The sequence below is a fragment of the Ursus arctos genome, unplaced genomic scaffold (assembly GCF_023065955.2).
Source record: "Ursus arctos isolate Adak ecotype North America unplaced genomic scaffold, UrsArc2.0 scaffold_10, whole genome shotgun sequence".
NCBI classification, from domain to species: domain Eukaryota; kingdom Metazoa; phylum Chordata; class Mammalia; order Carnivora; family Ursidae; genus Ursus; species Ursus arctos.
Window position 1 is genome coordinate 59116022 of NW_026622764.1, and position 21666 is coordinate 59137687.

The window sequence follows — 21666 nt, forward strand, 5'->3', positions numbered from 1 at the left end:
TGGGGTCAACAGTGGGTGCTCTCATCCTCTCTCCACTGCAGCCTCCCGCTGCCATGTTCTTCCTGGAACCCGGGGCACGCCACGGCGGAGCGTCAGGCCCTAGAACCACCGGGAAACGAGCCGCGGGAATCCAGCCTGCTGTGCGGCTACTGGAAAAAGGCTGCTCCTTTTAAAGCAAACCACACAGTCCAGGAGGTCTGAGAAGCCGACTCACGAAGTGGGTGCTTCCTCGGCCCGGCAAGGGCACACACACGGGTGGGTTTCGCGTGCCTGCGTGGAAAGGCTGTGAGCTGTGTTTTTCATCTAAAATACATCCACCATCACACATGCCATCAGCGACAGCGGCTAACATTTGTTGTGTGCTCAGCACGTGCTTTCTCAGATGACCTCACTCCGTCCTCACCACCAGCCTGGGACGGGGAAACTCCCATTATGCCCATTTTGTGCAGAGGAGAAAGCTGAGGCCCCGGGTCACTCTGTTCCCTCAGGAAGATCTAAAGGAGACAGGATGACACCTGCATTGACTACTAAGGTCACCTGAGACCATCGGCCACCTCGCACTTGGGTGGAGTTTTCTATCTCCGGACGGGAAACAGGGCAGTGTTCCTCACCGAACAGAAGAGGACAGAGAGGTCCGCAGCAGGTAAGCGCTGCTCAGGAATCAAGGGACCCCCAAGGGGGCCGTAATGAACACTACCAGGGACACACTTCTGCCCAGGGGCTTGGGGTGGGGCCTATAAACCCAAGGCAAACCCAGGAGTCTCCGAACTTAGAGCTTCGGGGACACTGAAAATCACTATGAGCCTTCAAAACCTACCACCCCTCCTTTTTAAAAAATGTTCAAGATTAAAAAAAAATCTTAACTTGGAAATAGATAGCATGAAGCACAGACAGACACACGCGACGACAGAGAAGTTCACTGCCCAGTCACCCCAACGCCGTACTCTGTGTGGGTAAATGCGGGCTAACAGTGCAGACGTAAACACATCATCGCTCCCAGGAGCCCCCGCGCCAGAGCTGGACTCCAGCCTCACGTTCTGTCCCATCTCCCATTTTCATTATGATGAGCTTTATTTGAATTTCCAGACGCATCAAGAAAAGAAAAAAAAAGATCAAGAGGATTTGGGATCTTGCTGCGGACTAGAAGGTTGTTTTGGTCAGAGAGACACCTGGTGGCTCTGGAGATAAAACACAGTGTCCTGTGAAAGGAGACTTCTCTTACCCAAGCATGCCAGAGGGGCCAGGGGGGCCAGGGAGGCCCAGCTTGTCCTGCTGAGAGCACCGGGTGTCATCTTTGCAGGGAGGTAGGTGAGCCTGGCAGGACCAGAGACAGATGGACTTGAACACCCTTCCCAGCCTTGTGTCCTGCGCAGTCAGTGGGACTCCCCTGAGCGTGGTCCCCTCATCTGTAGAAATGAGACTGAAGCCTATCGTTCTCAAGATCATTGTGAGGACAGGGTGAGCAGGAAAGACGGAACCCACTGCGGCACCCGCACAGAGCTGGCGGCCTCCTCTCCCAGGCTTTGAGTATTGTCTGTTTCCCAACCTCAGTGGGACCTGGGTATCTGTGCGTTCACAACAGCTCCATCATCCCTAGCTCACTACAGCACCGGGAGATCGGGGAGCTGGGCCCCCTGGGGGCGGCCAGGCTTTGCTTGCTCGGGGTCTCAGCGTGATCTACCCACAAACACCCTCCACAAAATCATGTTCATGGGATTTCCTTTTGGGTGCTTTCCCCCCCACCTTATATAGCTCTCTATGTTCAAATTTTTGCTATAAGCGGTTATGATGTTTACATTAAGTAAGAAGAAATAACGGCCATTTCCTTTTCAGAGGAAAAAAATGTTAAATTTCCATCAATTCTTGTTTTCATCTTAGCCCATGGATGATTTCACATCTGTGTATTCGTCTTTTTTGAATAGAATAAAGGAGATCTGGGATTTCGTGGCATTATTTAACATTCTCAAATTCTATCCTCTAATTTCGACTGCTGTCATTGTCTTCACACAAAGGAAAGCGGCAGACAAGCAGACATCTCCCTCTGGAATAAACCCACACAGTGGTGTCTATGTCCCTGCCCATGTTGTATGTGAAAAGGCAGGAAGCAGAGTCGTTTCATTCCCACCAGCTCCACAGTGCACCCCAAGCCAGATCAGCACGCTCCCACATACAGGGTCATCGGCAAAGGGAAACTGAGTCAGCATGATTGTTTGCTGAAAGCATTTCTTTGTATTATGAATACCCTACCTGTTTTCTTTAAACAGAAGATGCAATTTAAGAAAAAGTTGTATGCAGAATAGAACTTTTCTAACTCAAGAAGAATTTTATATGCATCAGGAAATCTACCTGCTGAAATATTGACATGATTTTTTTTTTTTTAAGAGAGACGATTGCCACAAGCTGGGGGTGGGGTGGGGAAGGGACAAAAGGAAAGAGAGAGAGAATCTTAGGCAGGCTCTATGCCCAGTGTGGAGCCCGACACAGGGCTCGATTTCACGACCCTGAGATCATGACCTGAGCCAAAATCACAAGTAGGATGCTTAACCGACTACGCCACCCAGGTTCCTGTTGAGGTGAATTTTTTAAAGGAAAAAAAACAAAAAACAAAAAACTCCTTCCCTAATTCAAATAATCTTTTTCTAATTAACCTATTTCGTGGGCTTTTTGGTTTATGCTGGATTTTCTTAAAATAAAGGCCACTTTTATTAATCTTGGTTTCTTAGCAAACTAGCAGAACAATTTGACTATATTTTGACATGACAATTTGAAGGTGCCGTCTTTACCAAAAAACTAGAATTAGTATCCATTTACTTAAAAGGTGACCCCATCACAAGGCTCCACTAAGATCTTAAGACTGAAAACTTACCAGGAATGGATAGACACTGTGATTTCTTCTGGTGCGTGATTTCATTCTGGTGGAATGGTTATCAGGGAGATTTGCTCATGTTTGAGAAACATTTATTTTTTAAAGAAATGGAATCCCTTGCTAGAGTGGTATCAACCCTCTCTTCCCACAAGGGGACATGCAGACAGCATGAAATTCCCATACGTGGGTATCCAGAAACAGTGAAGCGTGCCTGGCACGAAGCGCTACGTGGTGCGCTGGAGGGAACGCAGGGCACCAGCAAGTGGGACAAACCCCTGACTGGTTGCCCATGTGGTCCTGCTGAGCCACAAAGACGATCACCTCCATGGTTCTGCAGGGAAATGCTGGCCTCGGGGTGTGCCAGAGCGGGGAGAAATCCCAAATCGGATAAAAGATAGGTCACCGGCACGTCTACGGAACCTACAATTAGGGCAGAATCCTGATGTGCTAACGGTTTGTGTCCGTGACTTCGCAGTGTCTATTTCCCTTTTTAGGAAGGTGACCACATGGCCCAGTTTGCCTGGAGAGTCTCAGTTTAGGCCAGTTGGCCTGGCATAATTATTAATAGCACCTCCTTTCACTCTTCAAAGCGTCCCGATTTGGATGATGAATCACCCTGTCACCTCACCTTCAGCTGGAGCTCACTCAGGGCCCCCCTGCCACCCGGAGATGCCCACAGAGCCTTCCCAGCAGAGCCCTTTGGTCCAGACATTTCTACTACGCCCCCTGGCCCCACTCCTTTGGGGCCAAGGGACCCAAAATACAGCCCTCCTGATTAAAATGTGTATGTCTGAGGTAGCCTTCCGCTGACAATTCCTGTCAAGCAGAGAAGTGCATCAAATGGGGCAGATCGAGGCCTGTGTCTGGCCCAGTGGGACAGGTACCCAGACAGGGGCTGCCCTCAGAGTTCTCCCCCACACACCAGAGGCGGGCCCCGCACACAGGAGAGGGGCTCACATGGTGCTGGGGGGTGCAGATCAGAGGGTCTGGCCACCCCCGTGGTCTCCACAGTTAGACCCAACCCTTCTCCGCCCCCAACGAGGCCGAGCAAAGCCAGCCCCTTGCAGAAGTGGCGTTGCACTGGCCTCAATTATGCTTCTCACACGCACAGAGGCAGCCATTAGATGAATAAAAATAAAGTTTATTCTAATACAGCATGGAAAGTTTTGGAAACAGGACCTGTTCTTATCTGACACTCAAAAAATTCTTACCCCTTGAACATCTAAAGGTTATATTCTGTACAATTATATAAATATTTTCATGGCCATATACACAAGAGTTTTATGGTCCTAAAAGCCTTTGAAAAATCAATACAATTAGATTCTTTAGACAAAGATTAACCTAGTTAGAAAACAAGAAACACTCCTGAGCGCAGCCAGGAATAAAGAAAGGACAGAGCGGGAAGAGGACTGAGGGAAAGGAAAACTGAACACAACAGGAACACAATGGAACCCATCGCAGGATTGTAGGAGGTAAGACCCAGCAACACGAAATTATAGGCAAAAATGGAAATAAACCATCCGAGGGAAAGGTGAGTTGACCCCGAGATCAAATTTCATTCCAAGTCGCTAACAATGAATCTATCACCTGGCAGACTTGCTCTTCTAGGAGCAGGTAGCTTTTTCCCGTTTATTCTTACCAACTGACAGGCGGCAGCAGTAACGGAGAAAAGACTTCCCCGTTCTGGCCTGTGCAGGCTGTGTGATCCTGGGCGGGATCCCTAGTCTCTCTGAGCCTACTGCCGTGCCTGTCAAACGTGGCCAGTAGTATCTACTTGGCTGGTTTATTGGGAAGATTATAAGTAGCCTAAAAAAGTGCTTACACTGTCCCTGAAAAATAACTATACTCAATAAATAAAACTATCTTGTGTGTGTGTGATAAGGGCTCTACCTTAAAATGTGTTTTCTTTCTACTCTTGTACTCCCTTGTGGTTCTGTCAATCACTACCAACTTTAGCGTATAAAACCGGCCCGTTCCTGCCCCTCTGATGTCACACAATCACAAAGAGCCCCTGAAAGTGTGAAACAGGCTGTCCCTTGGGGAAGCTTTGGTGACTCCTTTCCTAAGGCACCGGCCCCGTGTGCAGAAGCAGAAGCTCCCGGAGAGTGACTGTGATTTCCTCTTACTCGGCTACCACCAGGGGCACCACAGACATGAACTCTACTGGACCATCCGACAGTCACAAAGCAGACCAGGTCACTGAAGCTTCCGGAGGTGTGCAAGGCGGTTCCGGCAAGCACACATACCTCCCCACGGGATGCCCGTTTCAAGCACCACAGGCCTCCCAGCATCCCAAGTGCCCGGACCCCACAGGAAGCAGGATTCCCCAGGTCTCAGGCTCTGAGAATCTCACTGCACCAGGGCAACAACAGTCCACAACGGCACGCCATTCTGAGGAGTGAGAAGCCAGGAGTCCGTGGCCAAGTGGCACCTAAGCACAAAAGAGCCCTCCTCGGCCTGAAGAGAAGCGAGGTGTGCTCTCTGTGTGAGTGGGCAGACTCAGGGAGCAGCGCCTGAGAGCAGCAGCAGGGATCACTACAGTCCCGCTGTCAGAGACCCGGCAAGGGGTGGGGGGGCACTGGGTGGCCCCAGTGTGAAGAACAGAAAAGGAAGAGATTGTGCCAGCAGACATCAACGGGGTGTATTTGAGGTAAACTGTGGTCTCAGATACGCAATGCACGTGGGTGCTGTCCGAAAGAACCCAACACAAGGCTTCTCATGCGTTCTAAGGAAAGGCCCAGCTAAGTTTTTGGTCCTGATGAGATCTTCATTCTACAAGCAGTCATTCCAAACTCTAAAGCAGAGGTCTGCGAGGAGGGCTGGCTGTCCCCTCCTCTGCCAGGAGTCCGGCAAGGTTCCCGACAAGCCCAGGCCGACAGCATGGTCAGGCTGGGACGCCTAGCCCGTGCCATGGGATGCGGGGGGTGGGGGGCTACCCAGGAGCCGCATCTGGATGTGGCACATGCTAGGAGGGATGACCAGGAATGTCCAGGGAGTGGAAGTCCCCAAGGCCAGAGAGGCGCTTTGCCCATCTTGCTGCCGGTGCTGCACCCGCTCGGCCCGAGCCTCGGCCGCCAGGAAAGCCAGGCCAGCTACTCGGTGAGGAGCCGGACCCTTGGGTCCGCACCTGCCTGGAGCTTTCAGATGCACTGCTCCTCATCTCGGTCATTCAGGAGCAGAGACCACTTGTCCCCATTGTCCTCAGCCGCGGCACTGTGTCGAGACAGCTTGTCGGACTTCAGGGAGGACAGAGACACCTGGCTGATGAAGCTGACCTGGTCCCAGGGCGTGGCCCTCGGGGAGTCTCGTCGCCGGTCATCCATGCCGATGTGCACGCTCACCTGCGACGCCGTCAGGGGCTTCATGCGGCCCTGGGCCTGGGCCTCATACCTCTCCAGGTCGGGCTTCTTGTAGCTGCCAGGCGAGAAGCCAAGAGCACTTGAGCCAGTGTGGGCACAGGCTTTTTTTTTGGAAGGATGGCAAAGAGCTCTCACCAAAGTCTCTCAACAACATATAGTATGGAAACCCCATGGATTTGAGGATTTTAAAGGACCGGGTATCGAGCTCCTGGGTTCAGGTAAAGTTTGCCTGAGAGAGAAACTTCCCATCCAAATGCCTGGCACACAGAGGCTGCCGTCACCTTTGGTTAAGTGAGAGCACGAATAAACATCTTTTTCAAAAAAGGAAAAATGATACGACACGAGGACCCCACGTGTGCGAGGCATTTGCATGAACAGCCCGGGGGCAGGGTAACCACAGCGCCTCAGCGCGCGATGGCTGCGAGGTGTGGATTAGTCACTCGTGGTGCGTCACTACACACGCCCGCCTCGGGAGCGCCGGGCACCCGCGCACGGCACCCGCCCATCGTAGCCCACGGGCAGAGGGCGAGGGGCGGCTGCGTGGGGGGGGAAGGCCTAGTGAGCACCGCCTGCGGGGCACGCTCCCGCCTCCAGGGACTCACCACTTGAGCTGCAGCGATGAGAGAACCACGGACACGGAGGAGGCCGCCATGGCTGCCGAGCCCATCCACGGCTGCAGCACGATGCCGATGGGCATGAAGACCCCTGGCCAAGGGAAGGACGACACTCACACCACAGCCCAGAGGACAGGGTCTTCACCTTGGGCTGCCCCCCGTGAAGTGCTCCATCTTGGGGGGGCTCAGAAACCCCCACTGCCACGTCATGACCATGGGCCCGCACGTCTCTGAAGGAGGTGGTCTCGGAGCTGGGCCAGGGGGCGCTGTCTCGGGGTCTCCCACCCACCCTGGCCTTCCTGGGACAGTCCGCAGGTGGCATCGTGGGTTTCGGGGGGAGCTGCAAGGGAACAGGGAATCCCAGGGAGCCTCTCTGCAGCTTTCACTTACCTTTAGAGACTTACAAAGTGGAGAACATACTAAAATCAGCTCTGTCTAAAACGCCGCTGCCCCGCCAGCCAGCGAGAGTGGGCTACTCTCTAAGCTGGGCGGGAACGCAGCCGGCACAGAAGCCGGTCTGGCCGGCAGCTGGAGTCGAAGGGAACCCAGCGGGGCAGGGCCGCCCTACCTGCGGCAATGGGTATTCCAATCAGGTTATAGATCAGTGCCAGCACCAGGTTGAGGCGTATCCTCCAGACGGTCCTCTTGGAGAGGTGGATGCTAGCCGCCACGTCGAGCAAGTCGTTCTGTAGGAGGAACGCACGGTCAGTCAGGAGCTCCGCGCCCCAGCCCTCACCACTCCCATAACCTGGACAACGAGGCGCGAGAAGACACGGCCGAGCTCACTCTGATGAGGACAACGTCAGCAGCCTCAATGGCGACATCCGTGCCTGTCCCAATGGCAATGCCCACATCGGCCTGGGCCAAGGCCGGCGAGTCGTTAACCCCGTCTCCCACCATGGCGACTTTCTTCCCTTCATTCTGGAGCTCCTGGACCTTGGCCACCTTGTGAGAAGGCAGCACCTCTGCAAAGACTTTGTTGATGCCCACCTAAAAGGAAAGGAAAACAGTCGTCAAAAAACAAACACATGACGACACCGGATATTGGCAAAGGAGAGTGAACAGTAGCAGAAACCTGCGAGTCACCCCGCCCCCACTCCCTCCGGCATCAAGCCCAGTCGACGATGTCAGTCACCAAACCCTATATCCCAGGGCATACCATCCCCGTGCCCCCCTCCATAGTGGCTTAGGCCCCGTGTTAGTGTCCCTGCCCACCTCCTAGCCTCCCAACCTTCCTCCCTATCCCCACCGTGGTCTTTCCGAAACAGTGCTCAGCTCATCACATTACTCTCCTCCTTAAAGACCCAGGGAACCCACTTCCCTTGGGACGACATCCACACTCCTCGGTCTGCCTCCCAAGGCCCCTCTGGAACTGGTCTCTGCCCACCTCCAGCCCACGCTGGAGTCTGCCCCGTTCACCTTCCTGCAGCTCTCCAGCCCACTGCTGCAGTGCTCATGCTGCCTGCTCTGTCCTGGAAACGTCAGCTTCCCTTTCTCCAGCCCTCCCTGTCTTCCTCATCTGACCACTCCTGACTCAAACATTTCCTCCCCTGGGAAGGCGGCTTCAGTCCCTGCCACGCTGGGGTCAGTTGATGGCTCCCACATGCCCTGTGCACTTTTCTCTTGCAGAAGCGGGCATTCAATTCAACCCTGGTCACTGGTCCACACTTTCCCCGAGAACAGAGAGCTACCGGAGGGCAGACGCCCTCTTCACTCCTCTCCAGAGCCCGTCACATGGGTGATGCTTAGTATTGCTCGCTGAACAGACAAGCAAGTTTTAACCAGGAAGGGAGGTGGTACTCAACGAGTCCATCATTAGCAAGGAAGGCCGCGTAGAGAAGTACCACTGCTTCCCTTGTAAGAAGCAGTTCACTTTCAAAAGCATACGGTGTACACACATTTGGGGAGCGTATGTAATCTTCCAGAATTTGCGCGGGAGCCCTCGCCATGTGCAGAGTCGGGCAGGCATGCAGCGGTGCCATCCTCACGGTGCACACTCAGAAGTGAGCGCTGCTGGAGACCTGCCGGGACCCAGCTGTGCGGACAAATCGTTCCCTTAACACAAAGGCCCAAAAGTCATATATTTCAGCTCTTGAGCCATGATCTTTTTTGTTTTTGCCCCACTGGAAAGACGGAAACAGAGAATGCTGGAATTGCGTTCTCCAGGGCAGCAGCCCGTCCTGAGGCCCCGGGGACGTGAGCTTTGCAACGGCAACACCGTGGTCTCCCGTGGGTGCAGCACAGCTTGGACTGGAGCAGAGCAGGTGGAGTGAGAAGCTAGAGCTTCCTATTTTTCCCCAAACTGCTCCGGGGAGCTTAGAACCAATTTCCCCAGCCCCCCAGCCCCCGGCACACACCTGGGTGGCAATGGCTCTGGCCGTCTTCCGGTTGTCGCCTGTGATCAGAACCACATCCACACCCATGCTCTTCAGCGTGTGCACAGCCAGCGCCGCCTCCTGCTTGACTGCGTCTGCGATGGCGATCATGGCGCAGAGCACGCCTGCAGAAGACACCCTCGGATGAGCCCACAAGGGCGAGCCCTGGGCAGCCTGAGGGGCAAAGGAGGCTGTGCTACCAGAAAAACGCCAAGTTATAGAACATAACCCGGTTTTTATTTTGTTTTTTAAAAATGAGCTACATTTACAGATGCATACAAAAGTCTGGAAGGAATATGAAATGTTAACAGTGGCTCTCTGAGGGGTAGGATAGGGAGTCATTGCATTTTCTTCTTTATAGCTCTCAGAATCTTCCCAATTTTCTGCAAGGAACATCTATTACTTTGCAGAGTGCCTGGCACTCTGGCATAATAATAACAACTCAATACATGTTAGCTATTAAGATATGAGAAAGAAAATGAATACAATAAATGTTACTGAAAAGTGATGAAAGTCCAAACAGAAAATCAGTCCTTCCTTTTTCTCTCTCTACAGAAAGCATTTGTTTGGGGGGTTTTTGTTTGCGCGAATCTTCAGATAGTGAGGGAGGAAGGCATTTAGGGACTGAGGGTGGCAGAGCAGAAGCGGGGGAGTGGTGTGACAGAGGGCATCGCTCCTTCAGCAGAGCTGGCTCCAATCCGAGGAGCTGAGGGGACTGCAGGTTTATAAGGACTTTGGAAAGGACATGGCCGTATGAGCAGGAAAAAAGAGTGGGAGAGGACATATTTGGTTGAAGCATTAAAAATAAGAATCATTTGTCTGCATATGGTTTTACTTCTATAAACAGAAACTACCATCAGCAAAGTAAGATTCCAATCATCTGAGGTGTAAAGGCCCAGACACACGCGATGCTGGGGAGCTCCGTGGAGGGGCAGCGATCTCGTGACTTAGGACGCTATGGCTGAACCTTCCGGACAGGGAGCTGCCGCTGTGCGTGCAGGAATGGAGGAGGAGGGCGACTGAACCGCTGGCTTGGACAGAGCAGACAGTGACGGCGAAGGCAGGGGAGGATTCCAAGACCGAGGAGGCTGAGCCACCTCACTCTGGGGGAAGGACGGACACAGCAGAGAGGGCCTCCGGACTGAGAATGAAGTGAGAAGTGGCAAGGCAGCCTTTTGGAACACAGAATTTAAATTAACAAAGAGGAAGATTTACTGGGGGGAGAAAAAAAAGGAGAAAGTCTATTTTTGCCACATATCCCCAAGAAACTCCATTGCTGAGAGCAGAAGGTGGGGGGGGGGTGGTACCGTCAATGGCCACCAGGATGGCCGTCTGGCCTTTCATCTCGTGATCCGTCATCGCGTCGCTGATGTCGCTGGAAATGGTTAGCCCGTTGCGTCTCATCCATTCGCGGTTCCCAATCAGCACAGAGAAGGTCTGGGGGGTCGCATCTGTTCAAAGAGTTTGTGGTTACCCCCAAATAGTCCAATTTTACTGTGAGAAAAGACTAAAAACCATGGAATCCTTCTAACAGCAAAAAGTCCCTTTAGCTGTTCTGAAATACTGTAACTAGCAAGCACCTCTCCTAACACCATCCTTGAAGGACCAGAGAAGCAGTAATTAACGTGTGAACGTGGGGGGGGGGGTGGATCAAAACGGGGTGTTAAAAGGTACATGCAGTGTGTGCGAAAACATCATAATCATATTAAACGTTTGACAGCGTCCGAATTTGCCTTTAAGAGGCATCTGCTGGCTCCTTTTCTGCAGAGATTAGAAGCAACAAGCTGGGTGTGGATGACCCAAGGTGCATACGAATAACTGGTCTACTTCCATGAAATGTTTATAGCTGTACCTCCTAGAAGGCCAGGTGGGCCTTTCCCGTCGCCTTCTCACTATGTGTGCCGCTAACCCAGGGGTCACCACACAGGCCAGTCCTGGCAGCTAAATGGAAGGGTCAAGCCGGGGTTCTGAATTGCTAGAAGGTAGCAGATGGCTTCTAACAATAGCCCAGCGCACTTAAGAGAAAACATGAGACACGGGCGCTTTGGTTTGGGAGGGTTTCCACACTCTGGCGCCGATGGCTAGCAAGCCATCCTAAGAATCGGAAAAGCCGCATTCAAAGGCAGCTGCCACTCCAAGCAGTACCCCTTCTTGGCTCAGGCAGACCACTTCCATCTGCCTTCCCTGCTGCTGCTAGCTCTGTAAATACAACATCCCATCGGGTTTCTACAGCACGGGAGGGAGAATGGAGGAGCAAAATCAGAATTCCCATCTGTCCCCTTTGTAGCTTAGAGAAGCAAGGCTGACTTGGGATAAGAAAGAGAAGACTCAAGATTGGGTCACAGAAGCAATGCTCTATGAATTTCAGTACCACATACTACTTCGGTCTGCCATTAGCATCAGGATTTGGAAGTATCAGAGGACACAACGATGGACAAACGGCAGGCTTTCCTGGGGAAGGTGGGCATGCGGCGCCCCGGCCAGAAGCCACCCCTTGGCCACAGCCGGGGACCCACGGCGGTGTGCCCGCCTGGTGCTGTCTGGTTTGGCACGCCACCAACTGACCCAGCCGGGCCCAGGTCATGGCAGGCCGGGCAGAGAGACAAGGGCCAGGGATACCTATTTCCTCGGGAACGCCGCCAACCCTGCTCGGGGGTGCAGCCTGTTTGCTCCGCTGGCGCTCGCTGTGGGCCAGGGTGCCCTCCACGCTACTGACTTTGCAGCCGATGCCACAGCCCGGCACTGCCTGGAAGTCCGTGCAGTAGCCCAGGGTCTCGGTTCCCAATTCCTGTGAAGCAGGGAGACAGGGGACGTGAGGGGGAGGCAGCAGAGAGCGGCGCCTACCAGGAGCTGAGAGGAAAGCAGGGCTGGGCAGGCGAGGAAATCGACTAATAACTCAGCAATTCTTTCTCTCATCTGACGCAGACGTTATAATTATTAAATGGATGCCTCACGACACAGGACAAGAGGCAGACTAGAAAGGAGAAGAGCAGTTCACGGCAAAGGCCTCAAATTAAAGGATGTGGGGGGAGCAAAAAGAGGAAAGATATTATTTTTATGTTGCAAATTATCTCATGAGAACGATGGAACAGGCAGACGGTAACAAAGCTGCCTGGAGGCTATCAAGAGGTCACTGCCCATTTACAGGCCCTGGGGGTCGAGGGCAGAGGCAGGTGAAGACATGAGAAGCTGCTTCACTCGGGGTTAACTACACAGCACAGGAGGGATGACAGAGCACATTTGTCCTGAAACACCACAAGAGAGGGGGAAATGGCGGTCTGACCCTGCACAAATCACCCATGGAGATTTCTGGAAGACTCCCTGCCCAGGGAGAGCTGTCAGCTTTGCCCCAAGGCATCCACATCACCTTTCTACATTTACTGATAATCGTATTTGCCCAGACCGTTTAAAATTTTTCAGAGCAATATTCTGGCACATCCTGCTGCTTCTATATTAAGACTGAAAACAGAAAACGAAACAGGACTTTCATCTGGAGAGGTCGAAGGATGAACGCTTCCCCATTAACGGCCAAGAATCCGCTGGGCATTCGGCTCACCTCTCCATTGCCTCTCCATTTCAGTGTCCCAGTCGAGGGGCTCTCTCCTCGCCTCACCCCAATCCCCCATTCAGTTCTGCGCCCCCTTTGCACTGAGCGCTCATTAAGGACTGGACTGATAGACATCCGTCCTCCCCACCAGACCATCAGCTCCCAGGGGGCAGGAGTTCACACCCTAGCAGTTGTTGTTGTCCCGAGCACAGAGGCTCAGTACACGCTCTCTAAGTGACTGTTAACACTCAGTCGCTTTTGTGATGATCTGGAAATGGGACGAGGGACCCATCACTGAGAGCGACATCCCTACCTGCTCCACAGGGGCCTGCTGAGGGGTTCCCAGGCCCCGCAAGCCAAGGCCTCCTGCAACGCAGCTGGCCCAGGTTACAGTGGCAGCAGGAGAAGAGGCATGTGAGGAGGAAGGCGCTTGGAGGCTTCCAGCCCAGCTGGTGAGAGCTGAGGAGGAGGCCAGCCAGGGCAGGGAGGATGGGGGGAGGGGAGGTGGGGGGAGGGAGAGGGACGAGCAGTGCCCAGGTCTACATACCTCTTTACAGTACTTGGTGACTGCCACGCCCAGGGGGTGCTCGCTGCTCGCCTCTGCAGTCCCCACCACAGCAAGAACCTTCCTGAGGGGCATTGTGGCCACATCCACGAGCAGGAGGACCCGCATGACTTTGGGGACCCCGTAGGTAATGGTGCCAGTTTTGTCAAACATCACGGTCTTTATCTGCCAAGACAACCACATCTTGGTGACCACAAATACAGACAGAGGGTCTATAAGGGCCCACACAATCTTGAGGCAGAACTCCGCTCAACCTCGCTCAAGCAGGTAACAACACCCCTCCATTAACACAATCCTCTACAACTGATCCCGGGTTCAACCACTCCCACGACAAAGACACGGTTTCCCTTTCTGTCTAGCCGAAACAGGCTGCACTGTGACTTAATCTTCATGAGGGTGAAACCGGCACTCCAATTTGACAGGAAATGGCACGGCACCACCTTCTGGAAAGTGACACCATGCAGATTTCTCGTGTCAGGACTCTGGGAGTCCCCCCCCCCCCCCCCCCCCCCCCCCGTCTCCCTGTGCACAGCGTGTCTCTGGCCTAAATGCAAATGCCTACTGAGAATAAGGAGCTCGCACTCCAGGTTCAAGAAAGGGAGGGGCACCTGGGTGGCTCAGTTGGTTAAGCGTCTGCCTTTGGCTCAGGTATGATCTCAGTCCTGGGATCGAGTCCCCCCCATTGGGGTCCATGCTCAGTGGGAGTCTGCTTCTCCCTCTACCCCTCCCTGCCACTCATGCTCTCTCTCAAATAAATAAATAAATAAATAAATAAATAATCTTTAAAAGAGAGAGAGAGAGCGCACGCACAAGAGAGAAAGGAAGCGTTCCCTGGCCATCATAACAAGCAACCACCAGGGCCATTTTCTCCATCCGTCCCACTTGGGTCAATGGCAACTTCCAGCAGTGCCCATGGGTCTGCGTTCTGCCAGTCGGTACCTGTGTCCATGGCCAGAGCCCACCCACCCCTGAACTCCATACCTCCCCAAACCCTACATAAGGCCAGCTGCTTGCTGTGGTCAGACTACCCCACAGGCACGGCTTGCCCTCACTTAGCCAACAGCACTCGGCTCGTTCTGATGCTGACTGCTGGTCTCTGCAACATAACTGCTCTTCCTCCAATAACCCGTCTCCTTTAGTCCATCCTTGCACTCTGTAGCCACAGCGATCTTCCCGACAAGTAACCCAGTCCCACCCTGTGGGTGCTTCAGACCCTCCTCAGCTTCCTGTTGTTCTTTGGGTTAAGTTCTGAAGACTTGACGCAAACTCTGAGGCCCTTCCAGGCGCCGCTCTCCCTGCCCTCCTCCCTCGACAGCCTCACCTCCTGTCAGTTTCTCTCTCCCTCTCAATGATTTTCTTTTTCGGTTCCTCATTACTCATTCCGTCAATAACTATGGAGGGCTTCCAATGTGCCTGGCACTGGGCAAGATGCTGGGGATACAGTGGTGAGAAGAAGTTCACAGTCCCTGATCTTACGGGGTCTATGAGGTGGCCGGGCTGTTCCTGCCGCTGACCATCCTTCCCAGCCTCTGCTGCCTGGCTAACTCCAGCTCAACCGGTTGGTCCCAGATGAACCTCTCGATTTCCTTCCCTGCCTGTGCACCCCTCACCCCTGGGCCAACATCCACGAATGCAGGTTAGGTCTCTGCTACACTGTCTTCCCGGCCTCGCACTCGCTCACAGATTTGTGGTTTACTTCCTCCACATCTGCCTCTCCCACTAACCTGTGAGCTCCTTGACGGGACGCCCATGGCCATCCCCGGGGCCTTGCACACGACCCACGCACAGTCAATGCTCAACAAACACCAAGTAAATAAAGGGGGGATGGAAAGTTGAGGGATGGACATGTTGGGCCAAAGATTCTCCATAAACGATTTCTGACTATTCTACTCCCAGAAGTCGGGGTTCCTCGGCAAATCACATGGATGTGCTCCGGTCCTTTTCTCCAAGCCAACTACCTGCGTGTGAATCCCGCTCTGCCGCTAATTAGCTGCAGGCCTTTGGGCGAGTCCCCGCGCCTCCTCCTGCTGAGCTTCCTCATCTGAGAAATGGGAATAAAGCCGACCTCAAAGAGCTGTTACTGAGATTAATCACTTCATATTTAATTCTGTAACTGTGAGCTGTTCCTGCTATTATCATTCCCAGTCCCTGCTGGCTTCCTGTTTTATTAACAGGGCTGCCCTCAAGCCTCTTCCAGGTTTTTCCTCTTAATACAGAATTTAAACAGATACTACTTTCCCAGAGACTCTCTTCAGTTTCAAAAAAAATCACATAGTAACAGCTACGGAGTTGTTCCAGCCAAGACCTCAAAGGACAGCCAGGAGCGCAAGGGCCAACCTTGTGGGCCATCTCCAGAGGCTTGCCTCCTTTGATGAGGATGCCATTCTGGGCGGCCACCCCAGTGCCCACCATGACAGCCGTGGGCGTGGCCAGGCCCAGAGAGCAGGGGCAGGCGATGCATAGCACGGTGATGGAGGTCTGGAACGCGAACCGGATGATCACCTCTGCCTGGGAGATATGCTTGTTGGGGGTCTGAAAAGAGGAAGGAGATAAAGGCAGGCTGAGGGTTAAATGAGGAATCACACCGACTTCAAATCACATAAGAGCATTTCAGCGTGGCAGCGGGACCTGAGACACGTGATGAGCTGGGGTTTGGGAAACACGTGTAGTCCCCTCTGCACAGTGCTGTGTTATCACATGGCTCACTGTACCGATCCCCATCCCAGTGCTCCAACACGATGCTATAGGCTTTCCTCTGAGAGAAGCACGACGAGAGGAGAGAGTCGTGGACGACTCCCTGCTAGGGGAAGGAGCACAGACTGCAGAATGTCCTGGCCCTGACACTACCTTAATGTCTCTGCAGGTCAGCTCCCTCACATTCAGAATGGGGACAATAATACCAGTAACGCCCAACTGGTTATTGTAAGGGCTATAGACATATAAATACATAAAACACATAAATATACATTGTACAATACCTGGCATGGGAGAAGGGTCTAAGAAATTGTAACTATTACATTATCAATATTACATTATTAACAGTATTACATCTTATTATTATTTTTATCATTATTATGAAACCTCTAAAAAATGATAGTTCTCCAAGGAATCTACCCTAAGGTGATAATCATACAACTGGCAAAAGACACAAAGATATTTATCACAGCGTTTTTTTCAAAACCTAGAGACACCCCATAGGGAATTGGTGAATTAAACCGTGGGTATGATGTGCATAATGAAATATTAGCAATTGTTGAAATGATGATGTATACCTATACTTGTTGACATGGAAAGATACCAGCAACACGTTAAATAAAAAAAGCAAGTACAAAATGGCACATGTTATGATTGAATTAGTGCAAAATTATCTGACCATATCTCTCTATAGCCTTTCAACAATACTGGAAAGAGGTTTCCCAAAGTGCAAAAAATTGTTACTCCTAGGGATGGGATTTAGAGCCATCTTTATTTTCTACTATTTCTCACTATTGTTTTCTTTGTAAACCCCAAACAAACAAAATATGGGTCCCCTTTCCAGTCACCTGGCAACACATGGGTATTACTATTTGCATCCTGACATCTTGATTTATCTTAGTTTATTTTGCAAAATGGCGGGTGTCTCTAGAGCACAGTCAGGAGACACTATATTCACTTTAATTACAGTATGTTTTCTAAATCAAGGATACAGACCACGATCTCTTCAGCTGCCATTTACACTTTATTCCTTGATTTTGAAAGGCAGAATTCTAAAGTAAGGTGTATTATGAAAGGGTCATTTCACTTTGATTAGAAACAGTTGGATTTAGATAGAGGGACAGCGTGTTTAAGACATAATGGAATTTTTAGAGATAAAGATACTGTGATTTAAAAAAAACAGTAATTCTCATCAAAATAACATGGGCATTCTGGTGGGACTGGGTGGACTTCTAGAGGGCGCCATGAACCTCTCCCTACAATGACTTAGACAGCAGGGTGGTAAGAACATCTCAAAGGAACATGCAGTACCTCATTTGCCGGCATCCTCCCTGACATTGCAGATAAAAACAAAAGAAGCCAAAGTAAGATGGAAAGGCAGGGAACAGCAGAAAGCCCCATATTCCAACTTGTTTAGGAATGACTTTTCCCACAGCCACATGCCAGTGAGCTGCTCTCCCGCAAAAGCAGAAATTTGAGGCAGTCAGGTGCCGTCATAGCCACCGGCAAATTCTAGGAATACAGTCACAGGTTACTCTTCAAAGCACTGAGGTCTCCTTAGATGTCAGCAAGAGTTTCACTTGGATATTTTTCATTTTAGGGTAGGAAATTTGAGAGAGAAGATGACATCTTCGTAAATGACATGCACCCCAAGAATTTCAGATACGCTTTTAATTATGGGTAGACATTTTTTTTAAAGGAAAAAACTATCCATTCCATATTTACAATTTCTTATTCTGTGACTCTAAGGTAAAACAGGCATTTGACTTGGCGAAGTAGGAGATACTTTAAACCGTAGGTAAAACCCTGTTCCATTCATTGGGCAGTTATCAGATACAACTCCAGTGGGCCATTCCCTGTTGACGTACGTCAAGGTTTCTCAAGCTCGGCACTATTGCCATTTGGGGCCGGATGATTCTTGGTTGTGGGGGGCTGTCCTTTGCTTGGTAGCATGTCTGGCAGCATCCTTGGTCTCTACGCACTAGATGTCAGTAGCATTCCCTCCCCAGTCATGATAACCAAATGTCTCCAGACATTGCCAAATGTCTCGGGGGACAATAAAATTACCCCCAATTGAGAATTACTGTTGTATATAGTTCCTACTTCTTAAGCAGAAAAGGATTTTTTTGTACTTTCCACTTTTTTTGGAAGTTTGATCAAACAGTATTTCCTAAGATAATATTCATCATCTACTTTTTATCTCAAGAAAGTATATTCCATTGTCTCATATATGTTTAATAAATACTTATTATTAAAGATCTATTAGCATTGCCCGGGAAGCTGTAAGGTTGAAGATAGTATTGATAGACACAGAGAGCAAAAAACATATTTTTCTTAAAATCTGTTAAAATGATATTATCGTGCCATCAAAACTGTGAAATTACCTATGATATGGGCCTCATAACCCCAGAAATGGCCAAGGTCACATTATGCAAATGTTTCAGGCATGACAACTGACAGCTAACGGGTGTCTGGGAACTTATTTAACTAGAAGGCAAAGTTTTTTAAAAAACTTGCAGAAACAGAATGACTGACCGTCCTATCTTGGCTAAGATTTTGCTGCCAATAAGTGAAGCAAGCAAATAAACGTAATGGGTAATTAAAGCCCAATGAATCTAAGATATGAGAGAATAGGATTAATGGCAAAAGATTATTTAAAACACAGCAACCGTACTGCCCAAAGCATTCAACTTACAGGAAAGTATTTCTGAACAACACCAAAATCGATAAAACCGATTATAATCCATACCACCAACGTCAACGTTGAAATGATGATGATAAATGGGACAAAATATCCACTAAACCGGTCAGCCAGTTGCTGAATGGGTGCCTATGAAAATAAAACACCAAGACCATGGGAAATTACAATCCACAAAGAAATACGTCCCCACGGGCACGGGCAATCACTGGGGTTCTGAGGCCCCGTGTTAACACGCTTACTAATCACCCTCTACTCAGCAAAATCTGCCTGAGTCTCTGAAACTCTCGGAATAACTTCTAAATGAGGAACCTGACGTTTTGCTATTTTTTAACTTTCTTCATTACCTTTGACATCTGAGCCTCTTCCACCAATTTCACAATCTGAGCCAACGTGGTGTCATTGCCCACATGGGTGGCATTAATGAGCACAGAGCCATGTGCATTTATAGACCCTGCGATCACTGTGCTTCCCGGTTTCTTCGTGACCGGCATGGCTTCTCCTAGAGGTGGAGAAAAGAGATCAACCGTCATGCACCCAGCCCCGTTCAGCATTCACGTGACCCGGCAACGCCTGTGATACCCACCCACAGGGAACAGGAGACAAGCCACCTAACCTGTGATGAGGGACTCGTCGGCCATGGTGTTGCCTTCCAGGACTTTCCCATCCACTGGGAACTTTCCCCCGGGGACAACCTTGATGATATCACCCCGCTGCACCAGCTCCATGGGTACCTGCTCCTCTCTGCAACAGAGCCACTCAAGTTACACACACCGCGATTAACTGGAGCTCAACCCTCTGGGTCTGCCGCCCGACTTGGGTCTCGACAAAGTGTTGGATTGTTACACGTTCTTTGCTTTACACCAAGGAGCAGGATTCATTTTATCTGTTCATTTTCAGATCAAGCCAATATTTATTGTGCAGCTACTAAGAGACAGGCACTGTACTAGGCACTGGGAATATAGCTGGGAAGAGGACAGCCAAGTCCCTATCCTCAGGAAGACCAATTCTGCAGAAGAAACAGGTAATAAGAGAGTCCCAGGTATTAAATAAGTGTTAGGATGCAAACACTGTGACTGGAAGGCTTTTTTGGGGGGAAGTGAGGGTTCACTTGGAAGATGATCTGAGACCTGGATGATAAGAGGGGCCAACATACAGGCAAAAGAGAGTTCAAGGGGGAAAAACCCAACTAATGCGAAGGCCCTAAGGCAGGCAGGCAGGGTGTCTTTGAGAACCAGGAGGTGAAGGAGGCAGTCCAGGTCCCGTCGGGACTTGTGGAGCAGAGTATGGGCTGTGGATGTAAGGTTTTTACTGGGAAGTGACATAATTTGATTCACATTTTCAAGTCATGTCTCTGGCTGCTGCGTGAGAACGGGTGGCAGGGACAATAATAGAAGCCGGGAGAAGAGGTGGGCTGTTGCAGCAGCCCAAGCAAAAGACGGCAATGGCTAAATATGGAAAGAAGAGAATCAAAGAGGAGCTCTAAGTTCTGTTACTGAGATGAAGGCAAGTGTACAGAAGCAGCTGAGGGAGGGCGAGAGAAGAGAAGGAGAAGAGACGAAATAAAGATGGGTGGGTCTGGGATGCCTATCTGACTTCCAGGGAAAATGTCAAGCAGGGAGTGGAAAACGGGACTGGAGCTGAGAGGAGAGGGCAGAGCTGGAGGTACAAGCCCACGAGCTGTCCAAATACTGACGGCACTTACAGCCAGGAAATGGTGCGAGCTCACCTGGGTGTGCAGGTGGAAAAGAGAAGGAGTTCTTTTTTTTTTTTTTTTTTTAAAGATTTTATTTATTTATGTGACAGAGAGACAGCCAGCGAGAGAGGGAACACAGCAGGGGGAGTGGGAGAGGAAGAAGCAGGCTCACAGCGGAAGAGCCTGATGTGGGACTCGATCCCGGATCGCCAGGATCACGCCCTGAGCCGAAGGCAGACGCTTTAACGACTGCGCCACCCAGGCGCCCCAAGAGAAGGAGTTCTAGAACTAAGCCCTGGGGCCGGCCTGTGACGGCCTAGGTAGACAGGACAGGGGGGCCCGCGAGGTGGGGGAGCAGGCGTCCCAGCCCAGCCTCCAGATATGCAAACTTCATCACACTCTGCACCTAAGCCTTTGTACCTCCGTGAAGGTCAGCCACACGTGCGTAAACAAGAAAACCAACAGAAAGTTTTCAATGGCGAGACTGGGGGGCAGGGGGAATGCTGGTAAGAGGCGGAAACGAAGATAAACCCGACAACAGCTGGGGTACATGGAAGAGGTCTACTGTGGGGGAAAAGCAGTTTCAGAAGCTGGTGGAGGTAGCAGCTCGGCGGGAGGAGAGGAGAGCATGTGAAGCCAGGAGACAGCAGCTCCGGACGCTTTCTCGGGAAGTTGTGCTGTGATGGGGAAAACAGAAGAGGGAGCGGGGTCAGACGGGAACGTGCGAGAGCCGTAGGTGTATGTGGACTGGATGCTGGGCGGGGGATGGACCAGAGACAGACAGACAGACAGACACACATGGTGGGGGAGAGGAGGGAAGGGCAGGAACAGTGAGACGGCCAGACGGCGGCCGCCAGGGAAACGCCACAGGAGCCAAATACACATCACACTGTATACAGCCGACCCTTGAATGGCAGGGGTTTGCACCACGCGGGGACAGGTGGGTTTTTAATAAATACGATACAGAAGTAGAAATAGGCTTTCTCTTCCTTCTGATTTTCTTGACATTTTCTTTTCTCTCGCTTACTTTATTCTAAGAACACAGTTTATAATAACATACAAAATAGGTACTAACCAACTGTTCATGTTGTTGGTAAGGGTTTTAGTCAACGGTAGCTTATTAGTAAAGCTTTTGGGAGTCAGAAGTTATATTTGGTTTTTTGACTCTGTGTGGGGTCAGCGCCCCTAAGGCCCCCATTGTTCAAGGGTCACCTGTTTATAACAGTGCCCTCATGAACAAGCGGAGACAAGC

At 51.1% G+C, this 21666-nt stretch overlaps 1 protein-coding gene across 3 annotated transcripts in view; it reads right to left on the reverse strand.

Annotated features, from left to right (window-relative positions):
* Nucleotides 1-3986: 3986 nt before the first annotated feature.
* Nucleotides 3987-21666, reverse strand: part of ATP7B (ATPase copper transporting beta) — a 72755-nt gene continuing 55075 nt past the window's right edge. For 2 of the 3 annotated variants that reach the window (XM_044381792.3, XM_026493204.4), the window contains 12 exons: nt 19335-19462; nt 19066-19220; nt 18716-18850; nt 15664-15858; nt 13309-13491; nt 11834-12002; nt 10522-10665; nt 9197-9339; nt 7626-7829; nt 7408-7525; nt 6828-6930; nt 3987-6280 (listed from right to left, as the gene is read on the reverse strand). In XM_044381792.3, the coding sequence (XP_044237727.1) occupies nt 6007-6280; nt 6828-6930; nt 7408-7525; nt 7626-7829; nt 9197-9339; nt 10522-10665; nt 11834-12002; nt 13309-13491; nt 15664-15858; nt 18716-18850; nt 19066-19220; nt 19335-19462 (1951 nt within the window). In that variant the 3' untranslated portion in view covers nt 3987-6006. The remainder of the gene's footprint in view (nt 6281-6827; nt 6931-7407; nt 7526-7625; nt 7830-9196; nt 9340-10521; nt 10666-11833; nt 12003-13308; nt 13492-15663; nt 15859-18715; nt 18851-19065; nt 19221-19334; nt 19463-21666) is intronic. The other variant, XM_044381791.3, reaches the window with a different exon arrangement.